This window comes from Balaenoptera physalus (assembly GCF_965194825.1).
Source record: "Balaenoptera physalus genome assembly, chromosome: 16".
In the NCBI taxonomy this organism is placed as follows: Eukaryota; Metazoa; Chordata; class Mammalia; order Artiodactyla; family Balaenopteridae; genus Balaenoptera; species Balaenoptera physalus.
Window position 1 is genome coordinate 44,865,608 of NC_138898.1, and position 17,308 is coordinate 44,882,915.

Sequence of the window (17,308 nt, forward strand, 5' to 3'; positions counted from 1 at the left end):
CTACCTCATTCCACCACCAGGAGGTGACTGTTCCCTCTGGCTTTTTTTTCCTGTGGGGATGCTGACAGGGTGGGTGGCGGGGAGGGAGGCAAGGAGTGCAGTGTAGGGTCACAGCAGGTAAAGCAAGATCTAGGCCTGGGGCCGTCAGCAGAGAGTGCCGCTTCCCTCCGCAGGGAGTCTGGTGGGGTGGGGGGGGGGGGGTAGGTTTTAGGACCCGGGTCCCCTTGACAGAAGGCTGGGGGAGGGAGGCCATGCAGCCCAAGGCAACAGTTAACCCAACGCAGCGGGAGATGTTCCTTTCTACCCTGCCAGGGAACCCCTTCCTCCCAGCTGCGAGGACCAGGTTTCTGGAAACACTGCCGCCTGCTCAGGTATGCGCACCACCCGGGTGTGGCCAGACTCCGGACTCTGCTTGCAGTCGAACGGGGGAAGGCAGCCGAGCTGGGTTAACTGCATAGACGGGGACAGCTCCAAACTCCCTCCTCCTGTCCCCCCAAGTGGACGAACCTAGAATTCCGGAAATTCGCGGAGGGTCATACCAAAGCGAAACGGAAAGTGGGTAATAAAGCTAGGTTTGTCTTTCCCGACCCCTACCCCCCTTCACCCCCTACCCGCCGGGGTGCCCCCTGCAGGCCACGTCCCCGGTACGTCTTCAGCACCTGTTGCAGACGGAGGCGCACTTCGGTGCCGGTTTCTCAGGGCACCACCCTGGCGCGGAAGGAGCTGGCCCCGGCCTTCTGCGCCTCCTGGATAAGGCGGTGCATGGGTAGCCGCGGCGCGGGAAGGCCACGTGGCCTCCTGCCAGCAGCCCCATGGGGCACAAGTCTTTGGCGCCGTCGCCCACGTAGAAAAGGCGCTTGAAGTGCACGCCGTCGTGGGCCCGCTCGCGCAGGTAGTCGCTGAGCACCTTGTGCTTGCACATGCTGGTGGGGCAGCGAGCGCAGCTGTGCGCGTGGAAGGGCCGCAGCGCCAGCGGCCCCCGAACGTCGGGCCCCGACGGGCTGCTTAAGATGCGGCAGAACAGGCAGTGGTGGCCGGCGGCGCACAGCGCACTCTCCACGCCAAAGGTGTTGGCGTCTGAGACGAGAATAACCTCAAAGCGGGCGCCCTGCCCGGCCACAAACTACAGCAGCTCGCCCATGCCGGGCGACAGGGGGATGGCCTTGTAGATGGCGCGCAGGTCCCGCGGCCGCACGCCCTGCTCGCCCAGGTACTGGAAGACGCGCTGCATGTACTCGTTGTAGAAGCCCTCGCGGTAGGTGGCACGCAGGCGCTCAGGCAGCCGCTGGCCCGGCGCGGCACGCACGATGGAGTCGTCGCTGTTTTCATCCATGATAGTCTCGTCAAAGTCGAGGGTCAGGAGGAAGCACGCGGCGCGCCCTGCACAGCCATCCCGCTGTCCCTGGACAGGCATCGGAGGCCAGCAACTGGAAAACACCCGCTCATTGTCAGTACATCACCCTGGGCACCACCTGTAGGGACTGTTGGCCTCCAGCCATCGTTCAGAGCTCCTCTGCTAGCTCTGTCCTGAGTGATCAAATCGTTCTGTGGTCACCAAAAAGAGTCCCTCAGAGGAAAGGGGGACAGGACCTCTGAGCTTCTCCTGCAGAGTGGGGAGCGGCAGCTGCCAAGTTCCATCGCCGCTGAGTTTGGAGTGTAAAGCGTGCGCAGAGGGGCTAGCTGCAGTATGTGGGCGCAGGATGGAGCAAGGGGTGCTTACAGAATCGGAGGGGACGCCGTGTCTTAGCCACCCCCGGATTTCTGGGCTCCGGCTCTCACGCGTCCCTCCAGTCCTGAGGGGCCCTGGATGATGTGCATCTGGGCCGTTCCCTCCACTTCCCCGTCCCCCAGTCGAGGTCTTTGTTTAGTTTACAGGGAATGTTTATCGAAAAGGCTTTCTAAGATGAGGAAGGAGATCTAAGAAATTTAAAATCTGCCTGGAGTTTCCTACTACAATTATGGTTATTACTCTCTAACTCTGCAGAAAGGACGCTGACCTAGCTAAAAGTAACAGCTCTGTCATAGAAGAGCTGAAAAGAGACCTCAGGGGTGGGGAGACCAGGAGAAGGAGTAGTCAAACTCCACAAAGACAGGAAATGAGGGGATTGAACCCGAAAGACCCACCAGGTTTGGGTCCATTTCTGATCACTGCACTGGTATCCCCCAAGTATCACAGGAGGGACCCCCCCGCCCCCCGCCCTGGAGCATCTGTGACGAGCTGGTGTCTGAGTGAGTGACAGCTCTCCAGGACGAGTGTGACGGCTCTCCAGGAAGAGAGAGTGACAGCTCTCCAGGATAGGGTGGGGGGGAGCAAGTCTACGCACAGACAAGGTGAGGGGAGCTGGAGAAGGCTGGAGCAGCGCCCGGTGACAGAGGAGAGGAAACACGGGACAACTCACTTGATGACAAGTTCCGAGGAGAAGTCATTTGGGAAAGAGGCTAATTAAAAATAATGGTAATAAGGTTTGTTTTTTATACCATCAGGAAATTCAAAACAGAACCACCATGTGACACCACTGCACACCCAACAAAAATGGCAAAAAAAAAAAAAAAAAAAAGGACAGAAAACAGCAAATGTTGGGGAGGAAATGGAACCCTCACACGTGGCAGGTGGGAGTGTAAATGGTACAAGCACTTCGGAAAACTATTTTCAATACCTACTAAAGAGGAGCAGACACCCGCTCCATGACCCAGCAGTTCTTCTCCTAGGCATAAACCCATCAGAAATATGTACATTCGCTCACAGTACATACAGGAAGGTTCACAGCAGCACTATTTCTAACAGCCCAAACCAGGAAACAACCCAAATTCAAAGAGTAGAATGAATAAACTGTGATACAGCCACATTATATAATACTATGCAACAATGAAAATAAACACTACTTTGCAAAAAACATAGACGGATCTCACAAACACAATGCAGAACAAATGAAGCCAGTCACCTAAAAAATACGTTCTGTATGGTTCCATATGTATAAAGTTTGAAAGCAGGATAAACCAAGCTATGCTTTTAGAGTCAAGCCAGACATCTTCCTTGGAGGGAAGAATGACTAGAAGGGGGCACAGCAGGGACACCCAGGGGCTGATAACGTTCTGTTTCTTCCCCCAGACATGGGGCATATGGGTGCATTCAGTTTATGAAAATCCATCAAGCAGGACAAACGATTTGTGTAACGTGCCATACGTATGTGATACATAAATGCCCGAACTGAGAACAGCTCTCAGGGCACATTCACAAAGGAAGAGTGGTCCAAAACAAAAGAAGTCCCGCAGCAAAGGGACCAAGAGGAAGCCATCTGGGCCCAAGCCCAAGATAGGGGACCCACACCCAAGATAGGGGACCCACAGGGATAATTCCATGCAGGCTCCTGAGAAGGAACCCACGTCCTTCTCAAACAGAAGGAAATCTGTGAGAGCTCACCTCACCAGCCCACCTGGTCATGACTGAAAAAACTGAGACACAGAAACAGAGAGAGAGAGAGAATAATTTGGTCAAAGTCACACAACTAGTTAGGGATAAATCCAAGTGTAAAAGCCGGGTCACCTCAGTTAAGACAACTTAACTAATTATAAAATAGTCAAGATATTTCAAAAGAATGAATTGTGCAACCACTCAGAATGGGTAGGAACTCAAGAAAGGACACAGCTTTTATCCATTTCATTCAAACGAGATAAGCAGTGAAAGGTGACAGCTGCACAGGACATCCACAGACAGGAGAAGGGGAACCTCAAAAAAAGGGGAGGAGAAGGCAATCTTGGAGAGAGTGGGAACATGGCACACTGACTGTGGATGAAATACAGCAAAACCAGAACTGCACCTCCTTTCCTCGTATGCAGCACTCAAAAAAATAACACTTTGCACATCTGGACCACTTTTCCTCGCCAAAGAGCACATTTCAGATCTCTGTTTTATAAACAACCATCATTGTAGCAAAGGGCGCTAGAACAACTGTATAAAAGCAAGTCTCATATGAAGTAAAATATTACCTACAAAGGTAGACAGGAACACACAGCTAGTTGGATACAGTTCAAAAAAAAAAAAAAGAACCTGAAATATGCTCAGAGAAATCATTAATATAAGAACAAAGCTAATAACACATCAGGAAAAAAAAAATGATACCCAGGGAAATAACCATGACTCTTCGCTTAAGAAAAAGGCTAGAAACGAGCCAAGGCAGAAGAAATGACTACGCACAACCTTGGTGGAAATAAAAAACGTCAGAGTCATGATTAAAGAAAGAGCGTTACAAAATGCAGAAGGAAACCTGAGCTTTTATTCTAGAAAAAGCAAATCCTGTCTTGACATTTATAGAGATAACAGAGCAGATGGTGCTCAAACAGTGGCCACCAGCCATGCTGGTTTTTAAAACACCGATGAACAACAACCAAATTCACGGCAAATACAGGCTCACTTTTTCAGACAACTTTTTTTCATCAATCTTTAAAACATGAAAAAGCCAAAAAGACAACAGTCAGAGAAAGACAAAAAAAAAAAAAAAGCCAACGAATTAGAACATGAAAAAAAAAAAGTGAGGTCAGTTTGGAACAATTAAGAACTAGACAGCACAGTGGGGTCACAAGCAAACTTTGAGAGAGGGTTCAAATTCTGACCTCACCTATTCCTTCCTTAACTGAGTGCCCTCTGGGCCTCAGTTTCCTTGTCTATAAAGTGAAAAAATATATATTCCCCCTGCATAAGGCTGCTGAGCAGAATGATACTTAAAACTATGCATGTGTGTAGCTATCAAACACTTGAGATGTGGCTTACAACTCACTCGTTTAAATTTTAAACTGCACTCAATTAAGTGGAAAACTTTTACACATGTTTGGAACATAGATTGCAATGAGAATCTACTTTTCAACTGCAAATTTAATAAAATCAAAATACAGGTCAAGTGTATCCAATGCAAATTTAGCACTGAATTGAGAGGCACTGTAAATGTAAACTTCACGCCATGTCAAAGATTTTTAAAAATTATGTTCCTCACTAATAATTTTTATCTTGATTATCTGTCAAAATCGTAAATTTTTTATATAATGGGTTATTAAATAAAACGTACTGTTAAAGTTAATTTCAACTGTTTCTTTTTAAATGTGGCTATTAGAAAATTTAAATTCCCGTATGTGGCTTGCATTACATTTCTATTAAACAGTGCTGGCTTAGAACAATGCCTGGAACACAGGAAGAGTGCAGTAAATATTACCCACTATTATCCCTATTAATATTATCAGTATTAATTATTAAATGCAAGGCAGTCTGAGGGGGTCCAAAAACAATTTAAACATGTCTCTACCTCAGAGTCTGGCAAAGGAAAACCAGACATACTACAATAGATTTACAGAAAACAAATCATTAAATACCTAGCTGTGAGAAAAGAGGACTTGCAGGGAAAAAAATCCACAAAGAATGTATTCAGCTCACTGAAGACCTTCAAAATTGTCATTCTAAAAATCTACAGAAATCAGAATTTGTGTTACCTACCCAGTTAGACTAGATCCAGATGACAACAGAAAAAACAAACATTACATGAGGTACCCACACAGACTAAAGGCAAACATCTGCTGTTTGTGGATTGGGGGCAGGAGGGGGATGGGCAGGGAGAAAGGTGCTCCTGCTGAGTCCAGACCTGACCCACTGGGGCAGGGGGTCCTGCCTTGCTCCGGGGCCCCGCCCACGCTGAGTGTCAGCTGGATGGAGAATAAGGGACATTTGGATCAGGGATACTCTGACCATAAACACTGGGCAGACACATGCAGGAGGAAAGCAAGCCAGAGCCAAATTCTTACCAGGATGAAAGCCAGAAAAGGGGGCCCAGTGAATGCACACACCCAACAAAACACGTTCCAGTATGTTCCTAGAAGCGCTACTCATAATAACCAAAAGATTGGAGATAAGAACCCAAATGGAGCTAACCAGCAGGAGAAGGGATAAAAAGGATGTGGTATAGTCACATAATAAAGTAGAAACTACTGCTAAACACGGCATGGATGAATCTTAAAGACAACAGGCTGCACAGAAGAAGCCAGAAACAAACATAGGATATACTGCAGGAAGCTCGGGAGGGCAAAACTCATCCACGTAATAGTTGTCAGAACATCTGTGGGAGAGGAGGACAGGAAGTAGTAACTGACTAGGGAGGGACAAGAGGGACCCTCTGGGGAGTAGGAAATATTCTGTATCTCAGCCTGGGTGTGGGTTACAGGCGTGCACACACAGATGACAACTCATGAGCTGGACACTTCAGACGTGTGCTCTTTTACAAGTTCACCAAGTTGCACACTTCGAATGTGCACACTTTGTGTATGCTGAGCCTCAATTTAAAAAAATAAATTCAAGATAGCTTTTTTAAAAGGTCCTGTGAACAAACCACCCTATTTAACAACAAATAATCTATTTAGCTGAAATTTCTTTTCAAATAGCATCACCCAACGTCTCCATATGCCTGCATGAGTGTGCAATTCGGGGACTACAAAACCCTGCAAGAACTTACGTGTGCCGTTTTTTCCTGGGAGCCCTCACCCATGTGATACACATGTCGAGATGTGCTTCAGGGGATAATCTGCCACACGCCTAGGCCCGTGGGTCGCAACTCCTGTGAGGCTCAGGGCACTTGTTTAAAAACAGAGATTTGGGGGTACCATCCCCAACATCTCTCCTTCCATGACACTGCAGAGCCCAGAAGATGGTCTTTTAAAAAGGCCCGCAAGGTATTCTGAGTGGAAACCACTTCCGTATGGAAAATCAACTTGCATGACGTGCAGAATAACCCGGTATTTAGGTTGCTTTGGATGAGAAACTGGACTTAGCAACTGAAAGATCATAACAAGCTCTGTTGCTTCATTTCTGTCCCCCAATCTGCTGGAAATGCCAGTGTAATTTTAACTTTAATAGCAAGGACAAGAAAGGCTTAAATATAATTCATTAATATAGAGTAGATTGGATCTAGAAGAAAATGAGCATCTTTGGTGATATTTGTGTTGTTAGATTCTTTCAAGGAGAAATCACAGCTGTTTGGAAACCACTCCTCTTATACACAGACAACTTGCTCAGGAAGGCTGTTTTTAGCTGGTAAAGCTGGCGCTACAAAGTATTACATAAGACAGTAGAAATCTATAACCATCCCCCCCCCTTGCAAGTATCAGAATATCCTGATAATAAATATTCACATGCAACCTAGGTCCATATTTACTTTTCAGTTGCTGCCCATTGCTAATGATCCTGTCTTACAGATACATACTTCTTAAAACCACCACTTTTGCTAAGAGACTTGTAGTTCTACTGCCTGGAGTTAGAGAAACGATGGTCATCCTTAAATGAGACAAAGGCAAAATCAACCCGGATGCTAAGAACAGTAATCTCCTAAAACCTGCTGTTGTGCTACAAATGGAGGGCAGTGCCAACTCGCCACTCACAGCAACTGTTGCTAGGCAGACTGGGCTGGGAAGCATCAAGCTAAAGGGGTCAACGGGAAATTAAGCCAAATTCAAAACCACATACGAAAAGCTGAAGAAGAGAACAGACGCTCATTCAGAGCTCATTTTAAATCACATAATCGACCTGAAAAAGGGAAGAGAAATGTGTTTAAATATGTGGAATACATTGTGTGCCATCCTTCAATTCTAACACCAGAGAAGAGCGATTTCTCTTGTATGGAATGTTCCCACCATGGTACAGATACTCAGGGGCCCTTTCACGTAGTCTTCCACCTGAATACAGGACTTCTGAGTCATAAAGGAAGTGTCTGAAAATATTTTCTCTCAAGAAATAAAAGAATACTTCAACTAAGTTGCATCTTCTGTTTGCCTTTTATATATTCCACATTACAGTAAGTGAACAGGTTCTACGTCCAGCAGAAAACACGGATGGTGTCACCAAGATTCGCCTGCCCCCAGCCCACCCCACGGGGCACAGCAGCTGCAGCGAATGGGCCTGACCTCACTCCAGCTTAAAGGTGATTCGTCTCAACCAATCAGCGTAATCCATTCTCTTATCAAAGTGATTAGTGGAGATAACCCAGGCCTAAGCCAGTCAGCACCAGGCCCCAGGGATTGGTTCACAAATGCATCAACCAATCAGTGCAAAGCTCAGAACTTTGCTGGAGACTCTGAAACCCAGACTCTGACTTTAGATGGTGTGATGGGTAAATATAAAGCTATAATTGCTGCTCTCACTTGGCCATTCTGAGAGCCTGAAGATGAAGTCATTACACCAAAAAGGCAAAACCAAGAACAGTCCCAGAGGACCACAGCCAGTGCCCTGGTCAAACTGTGCCTAATTTCTATCCTACCGCCTGACCACTCCTCTTCTACCATTTAAGCCAGTTTGGAATTGGGTTTTCCGTTATTCAAAATTAACAAACATAAAATACTACATGATAAAATGTCTTATGAGTAATGCCCTGTTGTAGCTGCATAAAACTATACTTTTAAAAGTTTGCATATACACAAGTTCTGGCTTTTCTGACCAATTGAGAAGACATATATTACTGTCAAGCCAGTTTCACATATAAGAGGATGGATTTGGAGAAAATGAAACAAGTAAGAAAAATGGTCGATTATATGTTAAATCTAAAAAAAACCTGAGCTCACAGATACAGAGAACAGATTGGTGGTTTGGTGGTTTGGTGGTTGCCAGAGGGAGCAGTATATGAAATTAAACGGGTGAATGTGGTCAAAAGGTACAGACTTCCAGTTACAAAATAAAGTCCTGACGATGCACTGTACAGTATGGTGACTATAGTTAATAATACTTATTGCATTATTTGAAAGTTGCTAAGAGAGTAGATCTTAAAAGTTCTCATCACAAGAAAAAAAATGTAATTATGCTGAAGAATGTTAAGTAGACTTATTGTGGTGATCTCGTCACAAAATACACAAGTAGTGAACCGTTACGCTGTACACCTGAAACTAATATAATGTTAGGTGTCAATAACATCTCAATAAGAAAAAAAAAGGAAAAACTGGCTAACATTACTATAATGCTCACAACACTGACTACGGACACTGTTCTCACCTTACAGGACAGGTACCATAACCGTTTGCATCTTACAGTGAGGTTCTGAGACACAGAAAGCTCAAAGGGACCGAATATGCACAGACATATTGTGCATATTGTGTCTGTCAGAATATGCACAGACACAAGTCATCAGACCAGGCGGGCAAAGGACCACCTCCTCGCTACCAGCTCTCTCCACCTCCACCCACTCCTCTCTGAACTCACGACTCTCAGGACCCCTCCAAGGTGAGTTAAGTATGTTCCTGGGGGACATGAACAATAAACTGATTGTACCATGAAATGGTCGCTTTTTAAGCTTTCCTGACAACGAAACCAAGTTCCTACAGTCTAGCACCCCCAGTGAGTTCAGGTGCACATAAAGCATACTTCCATATGACCAGGCAATCTTCTCCTCCCTGGCTGTGGTAATAAATATGCAGTAAGAGCCGGTCAGAGTACATGCCTCACTGCAAAAGATCAGAAGGAAAATCCCGTATGTATTCAAAATAATTTATCACACGGTTCCAACATTTAACGGGGCGCATTTGACTTATTTCTGAGCCTTATTGCTCCAGAAACGTTATTCAAAAGTAAGAACCAACATATACTTGCAATACCTTTATTTATGAGCAGCTCCTTCAAGACGAAAACTGCCGCGGAAAATAAGGTAGGCTTGGCGTTATTAACAGCATCAGAGCTGGTTCTGGGAACAGCTCGCTTAGCCTCTGGCCCTGCCACGCTCTCCACTGACCTCCAGTGCGGTAGTGCTGACAGTCATCTCCCCTATTAATTATCAAACCCCAGTTTCAGAGAACAATGAACTTTATTATTTCGCCTTTCATCTTAAAAAACAGCTGCAAGAGCAGAACTTTACAAAGAGGAGAACACACAGTCTGATGGCAATTAACAGCCAGAGTCTAACTTTAATGAGAGGCCAACAAATTAACAACCGCGTACTATATAAAGTGCAGTAACATCTTTTTCCCCTTGCTTCAGATCAAGAACCAGCCAACGAGACAGTATGTGTGAATGCACTACAAACAGACAAAGGGCTTTGCACATGGGGGTACTGACGGTGACTTCTGTTCAAACAGACACGGAGTCATTCACATTAGTCTGAGCATTAAAGCAGGGAGAAAAAAATTTCTCATAAAGCTAGAAACAGTATGCGTGACTGTCTTAGGTCAGAATTTTGAACCATCAAACGCCCAAATGGTTGCTAATAAGGAAGGTGACCCATGGCTGGGTCACGAAGGAGACGATGTCTCCTCCTTAATCCAAAATCTGAGCAAAATCAATGTCCATAAATAGAATTCTATCCTAGAGCTACCCGCAGGTTCAATTCTTGTACCAAGAAGAGGTTAAGAGTAACTGATTCTAAAGGAGACACAGGCCAGAAAAAGTGTCACCTCTCCATCACTTTGTCTGTAGGTTACCTAGAAACCAGAGTACCCAGTGCCCTGGGCGGCAGGAGCCCAGAGGCCCACAGACCTGACCGGCTGAGCAGCAGCCCCAGGTATTAGTGCTGCTTCCAAATCCATCACCCTCCCCAACACACGTCTCCTCCACAAAATGGAAAACTGCAGACAGCAGGAAAAACTTGTTTTTATAGGATGCCATAATCTTCCAGAGACAAAAGTTCAGCTGATTGATTCTATCATAAAACAGAAATAAGTTGGTTTAAAGTATGCCTCTCCATGAAATTCGAGCTCAGAAAATCTGACGCCAGTAAAGGATTCCAATTTCATTTCACTCTATTTCTTATTAGTCAAAACATTCTGAAAAAGTAAAAAAAAAATTTCTTCCATCAATGTGTGACCCACTCCTGTCAGAGGCCTGTAGGATCTGCCTCTTCTGCTCCCCAGAGAAGGAACAGTAAAACACCAGCACAATTTAAGAGGAAATCATTTGCATTAGGATCCCATCATAATGTAGATTCAAATACGCGCCATCCTCCAAATTGAACTCAGTATTGTTTACCATAAGAAAAACAATCCATTTAATTAATGTCTGGGGAAAAAAAAAAAAACACTTTACTTCAACTTATACTTGCATAAATCACTCACTTTTCCAGAACCAGCCTCTCCAGTGACATCCTCTGCCTGTGGGCAGCCTGCTTCCTCCCCCCAACCCCGCCCCATGCCAAACCACAGTCGGATGCCCCTTGCAGAGCCATGAAAACACAAAAGCAAGTCAAGCGCTAGAGTAATCAAAGGATGTGTTTTCAGTAAGGAAGAGACCCTATTTATTAAAAACTGAGCAGAATAACCAAGGCTGGGGGATTCAACAGAGCGCGGTCTCGGGGCTCCGAGCGCCACACGGCAGCCCGGCTCTAGACAGACCCTGCACGGAGCCGCGGTCCCTTCTGCTGCACCACCTGTCAGACGCCGGAGAGCTGCCCCCTGAGGTCCACACGTGCTGTGATTTATCCTGAAGTGCAGAGTTCAAGGAGTTATTTGGAAGTCAGATAACATATCTCTGAGAGTTTCATTTTAATCATTTACAAAACGCTAGAACAGAGAAACCAAAACGTGTCCAGAGCGGACAAACGAAAAAGGTGCATACAGGGTGGGGTGGGGTGAGAGAAAGTGAGAGTGAGGGGACAAGGAATCAGGGGACTCCCCATGACGTGAAAAAATTCATCAGCAATAAGACGTACAGGATCCATAAAAAGTCAGGCCAAAAGGGACACACTAGGGGTATTAAGTAGCCACTTTATACACCACTTCAAACACTAAGCAGTCAGCGCCACATTGAAGCCGTGGGAAAGGAGAGCCGACACAAAGGCTTCGGGAATGCACGGACCCCAGGGCTAGCAGAAGCCGGATTTATCACAACATTAAGTTCCAAGACCCACAAGTTATCACAGCTCAAGACAAATTCAGCAGGATGAAAAACACGTTGGGGTAGCAGTCTAAGACACTAGAAAGACAGACCAAAAAAGAGTACCGTTAACACAGGCTCTGAGCAGCTGGCAGTGCCCGGCAGGAGTTGGGGTGCAGACTCCGGTATCAGACAGAAATACCAGGCGTTTACATCCTGGGGGCTTTAAGACAGGGAACTGGTTACTCGGCTAAAGGAAGAGCTGGGAAGCCAACGGGGATGGTGGGGCCACCTGCAAACTGATGAGGAAACCAGCATCACCCCTGGGTAGGAGGGACAGGGGAGAAGGTGTTTCTGGAAGCCAGGGCTGCATCACCAGGCAGCACCACACCAGGGATGGGCCGTGTGGATTCCGCAAGAAAACGGTGCAGACGAGGTCTGGTTTCTCCCTCCAACCCTCACACGGTGAGTCCCACTCAGGAAAGGGCAGTCCACACAGTCAGCTCCCCACCAGACAGGGCAGAGAAGAAGGGGAAAAACGGAACTGAGAGCAAAGAAGCCCAAGACGGCCCCACCTTTCCTTCCTCAGCTTTTCAGATCCTGCACTCAAACCGTAAGGTGCAGACCCATCACCTGGGCATCTTAATAAAATACAGATTCTGACTTAGGAAGTCTGCAGTGGGGCCTGCGAACTTGCAGTTCTAACCAGCTCACAGAGGATGCCGACGCTGTTGGTCCCAGAACCACACACTGAGCAGCAGAGGTCTAACTGACCCAAATGAAGGACTGGACCATAATCAAAAGGAATGCAGCCACGTTCCTTCCAAGAATGAAGAACACACAGTCATACACGAGCCTTTCAAACAGGAGTGAGACAAACAGGACTGAATGCACAGGCGGGAACATCGCCAGGGCAAGGCCGCTGCCTGCACAACACCCCGTGTCACTATTCCCACCGTCTCATCAGGTTTGCGCGGTTCAAGGTTGTTACGGGCTGAAACGTGTCCCCCTTAAGTTCATATGTTGAAGCCCTAAGCCCCCGTGTCTCAGGATGTGACAACGTTTGGAGATACAGCCTTTAAAGATGTAATTATGTTAAAAAGAAGCCATTGGGCTGAGCCCTAATCCAATCCGACCAATGTCCTTATACGAAGAGGCGATTAGGACACAGAGGGCGGCCAGGGCTACAGGCACACAGAGAAAAGGCCACGTGAGGGCCCAGAGAGCAGGTGGCATCCATGAGCCAAGGGGAGGGGGAGGCTTCAGGACAAACCAACCCTACCGACACCTTCGTCTTTGACTTCTGGCCTCCAGGACTGTGAGCAAATAAACGTCTGCTGTTTAAGCCACCCAGCCTGAGATGCTCTGTTATGACAGCACTCGCAAACTAATGCAAAGGTTTTGGCTTTTGTTTCTTGTTACTACTTTAATCCAGTAAGTTTTCACTGTATGCCTGCTCTGTGACAAGCCGAGTTCTAGGAGCTGGTTCACAGAATGATGAAGAGACAGTCCCTGCCCAGATTCTGCTCCTGTTTAGAGGGAGAAACTAAGACCACCAAACTCCGATTATGATGAATGCTGTGACAAAGGCAGAACAAAATGCCTTCACAAAAGCCAGAGGAATACAGAATCATTCTATCCGGTAAGTGGGAGAGAAGAGCGATCAGAGAGAGCTTCATGGTGGAATCCCACAGGCGTAGAGAGGGGAGCATCTCAAATGATGGGCCAACACAGGCAAAGGCCAAGAGACCCCCAGAAACCCAACACCCAGTGCGCACAGGGACCAACGAGACACCTGGCCGGCTGGGGCGGGGGCCCGGGAGCACGGGGCGGACGAGCTGTGATGGGACTCATGGAGCCAAGAAGGAGCTCAGTGCCCCTGGGGGCCAGGCAAGGGAGTCTGAACGTTAATTTATAGAAATGGAGATTAATAAAAATGAGGAAGGTAGATTAAGGGGCAAGAGAGTGCATACACAGCGTAGACTGTAGAGGATAATAGAGCCTGCATTACCTACCTGCCTAAGAAAGGTCTCCTCAAGATCAACACACTTTCCACTGCCATTAGCTACTTGTATCGTAACCCCGAGCAATTTATCACCTCTTGCGACCTGGGTATAACAAACAGGTTGCCATCCGCCCGACTTCCAAGCTGGGGACAAGGGTGTGTGTGGCGCTGTGGGTAAGTGTCACAACCCACCAGTGACTCAGAAAGAGACCTGAAGCCTGAGACGGAGCTGGCAGATCAAAGCCCGAGGCACGTGTGCTATCACCACGGCGCCACCAGCCCGGCTGCAAACAGCCGGCACCTCTTGTCCGAGTGCCTTTCAACCCTTCTTCACCCCACTCAACACACCTAGGCCTTCACTCATCCCCAGCAAGGAAAGCCACAGACCAGATCACAAAGAAGGGGACAAAGTCACTCCTTGGTTTCTGAGCCTCTAACAGCTCGGGCAAGAAAAAGCAACAAGGCAGGCTCTCACTGTGCCAACAGGCACCAAAGTATCCCTGTATCTCCCTTCCGTCCCCCGGACGGTCTCACTCTCAGTCTTCTCCCCAAAGGTCTCTCCTTGGATGTTGAGGATTTGGAACTTGGAAGGGATGATATAGTTGCAGAGTAAACAACCAGGCCCTGATGATGAAGATAATCCCGGGAATTTACCGCTTCATTGAGCCTGTCTCTACAACATGGGCAAATGCAGTAGAAGAGCAAGTTCCCAGAATTTAAAGATCTGTATTTTAACAGGGGCACGTGTCTATTAAACCACTGATCTCAAAGCAGGATTATACATTTACACCCTTGCCGCGGCCCTTTCATGGGTGAAATACACTTCTTCCCCTGTGACTTTCTGTTCAGCCAAGTGACTTGCTTTGGCCATGATACAAGCAGAAGCTTGAAATGTGCTTGCAAGACCAGGCCCACCTGCTTCTACCTGGGCCGTGACCATAAGTCATGTTCTGGACAACCAGCCGGTCCAACAGAATGAGAAACAGACCTGGAAGCCGCCCATAGCCGGGATCCAAGCCCAGCCAGACCAGCCCAGCCAACCCCCAGCCAATGTGCATGTGAGTGACAGAAAATAAATGTTGTCTGAAGCCACTGGGTTGGAGTGGGTTCTATGCAGCATTATTGGAACAAGAGCTGATGAAGGAAAAGTCAGACAGCAAAAATACGGGAATCACACAAACCACGCAGATACAAACTCATGGAAAAACAATCCCTTTCCCCATCAATTTCCAAAGAATGTTTTCAAAAACATTTGAGTAGCCCTCTTCTTCACCTCAGGCCTCAGGCACTGTCTTCCAATAGGAGATGAAGACAGCTCTTAAAATATCAAATGTGAGCAGAAAACAAGTACAGATTTAAAACACAGATACCAGCAGAGAAATCTACAAAGGGCTTGCCAGATCAAAGGAAGGGAAAAATCTGAAATATCATTAGCCTTTCCCATAACCTTTAACACCTAGCGTAACACCTTTCTATTCTCATCTCAGAAGTTATAAAAAATAAAAGTAATAAGATTTATGAAAAACAGAATTGGAATTGAAGGAGGATTTAGTTTCAGGGCCCGGAATAACATTATGAGAAAAAGTTCAGGGGTTCACCATGGTGACTCAGTGTGGATAGCTCTGCAAGGCTGTTGTAAAACCCCTACCACAGTGACAAGGAGAGACCAGGCGGAAGAGATGGGCTGCAATCTGCATTCACTGTGGCGTTGCCTTCTGTGCTAAAAGGCACTACGTATACTAATGGCTTTTCAAACAGCTAGCTACTTGATTTCTCTTTTCCTTACGTGCAGCAGATTTCAGTCCTCCCTTTCTGGCAAATCTGCTGAGGAAAGTATACATGGTGCCATGTACGGTCCAACGGCTGGGCTACGTAAGTCTGGGGCTGCAGCGCTACTTCTCCAAGTTGATGCAACATAAACGATGAAAACAGTCACATTTTTGCTGGTGCTTATTCCCCACCTGACTCTTCAGAAATGCAACTGAAGTCTTCGCTCAGTTTCCTGCACGAAAACCTCTCAAAAAAACAAACGCTGAGAAAGGACCTCAAAATAACACAACATTACCATCATCATCAGGAGGAAGGAAAAGTCTGGACGCAGAAGCCTCACTTAACTGCAGGGCTTTCTGCAACTGGAAAGAATATCTCCAGGACCAATCATGACCCATGGCCACCGAGGACTGCAGCTCAACCCCACTCATGAGAAGTAAGCTTTTTAGCCCCTCAGAGCAGGCCAGCTTGCCTAAATGGTACAAGGAAACTTTACATAATATGATGCTGACCCCACTCTCAGAGAGAGTAACTCAACGGCTGCTCCAGGTCTTCAAAAGTTTTCCCCCGTGAAACGGTCACCAGATGCCCCCTCTTCACGCGAATGGCGTCCAAGTCAGGCTTCTGCCAAGACACACAGCTAAACCTCATCTATCCAGCCTCGCCAATATTCATGGGAGATTCTGTCCTTTGGGAAAGTTTTACCTCAACAGACCTCAAAAACAAACCCAGGATTCAGCAATCACCTCTGAATTGCCTTCTCTCCTGTGTAAGGACAGACAGACGCTCTCAAAGCATAAAATTCCAGTCTGAACCTCAAACCTGACGTGCCTGACCCTCCACGGATGACACGAGTTTCCTACCACCTCAGCAAAAAATGGGACCACAAAGAAACGTGTGTTTTGAAGCACAGAGTATGAAACTCGGAGGCCATTACTGACATCTTTTCACCATGAATCTTGCCAAAAATGCAGACCATCACTGCCTAGTCTTTGAGACATACAGAAAAAAATTCCAATAGGAAATTACTAGTTGAGAAATTTCTGAAGTCTAGCCACGCTATGCACACATATTCCACAGTACTGCCATGAGAAGTATTTTTTTTATTTAACATATTGCTTTTATATTGGGTTTAACAAAAGCAGAAAGGCAAAAGTGGGTGCCCTTGAATATTAAATGGAACTTAATATGTGCTGACTCAAAAACGGAAAAACTCCACAAGTGAGAGCAAATACCTTAAGTATCAGCATCGCCCCTAAACACACAGCTTTTAATGACTAATAGCTCGCTTTCCCATTTCTTCAAAATCAAACCAGAGTCCCAACCTCCCAAAAGTCACTAATCAAGTCCACTGATCTTACCTTAAGCAAAGCACACAATCGCCATTTTTGAGGGAGAAAGAAAAAAAGTTTTACCTACTTAAGCCAGCACAGTAAGATCATGACACTTTTTTATAGTCCTTACTTTCAAAATATTTTGGGTTTCATTCCACTTATTTGTCCATTCCTTGGTCAATTCTTGAACCTAAAAGAAAAAACATACATATGTGATTGCTCCACAAAAAAAATTACTTTGATTTTCTTCTAGAAAGTTTCCAAACTCTTACAGATTATGGAAGAATGTACAATACTTTTTTTTTAATTAGGTAGCAATGCCTCAAAGAACCATCACCAAATATAAATCAAACAAGCTGATCTTACCCTACAACCTACATC

The 17,308-nt window shown here is 46.4% G+C and overlaps 1 protein-coding gene and 1 pseudogene across 9 annotated transcripts in view; both read right to left on the bottom strand.

Annotated features, from left to right (window-relative positions):
• The window catches only part of KIF16B (kinesin family member 16B), a 291,300-nt gene that overhangs the window by 207,306 nt on the left and 66,686 nt on the right, over positions 1-17,308 (bottom strand). For all 8 annotated transcript variants that reach the window (XM_082428587.1, XM_082428585.1, XM_082428582.1 and 5 more), the window contains exon 12: positions 17,058-17,117. In XM_082428587.1, the coding sequence (XP_082284713.1) occupies positions 17,058-17,117 (60 nt within the window). The remainder of the gene's footprint in view (positions 1-17,057; positions 17,118-17,308) is intronic.
• Positions 591-3,340, bottom strand: LOC309646078 (phosphoethanolamine/phosphocholine phosphatase pseudogene; annotated as a pseudogene). The gene has a single exon. The product of its transcript is annotated as a phosphoethanolamine/phosphocholine phosphatase pseudogene (transcript).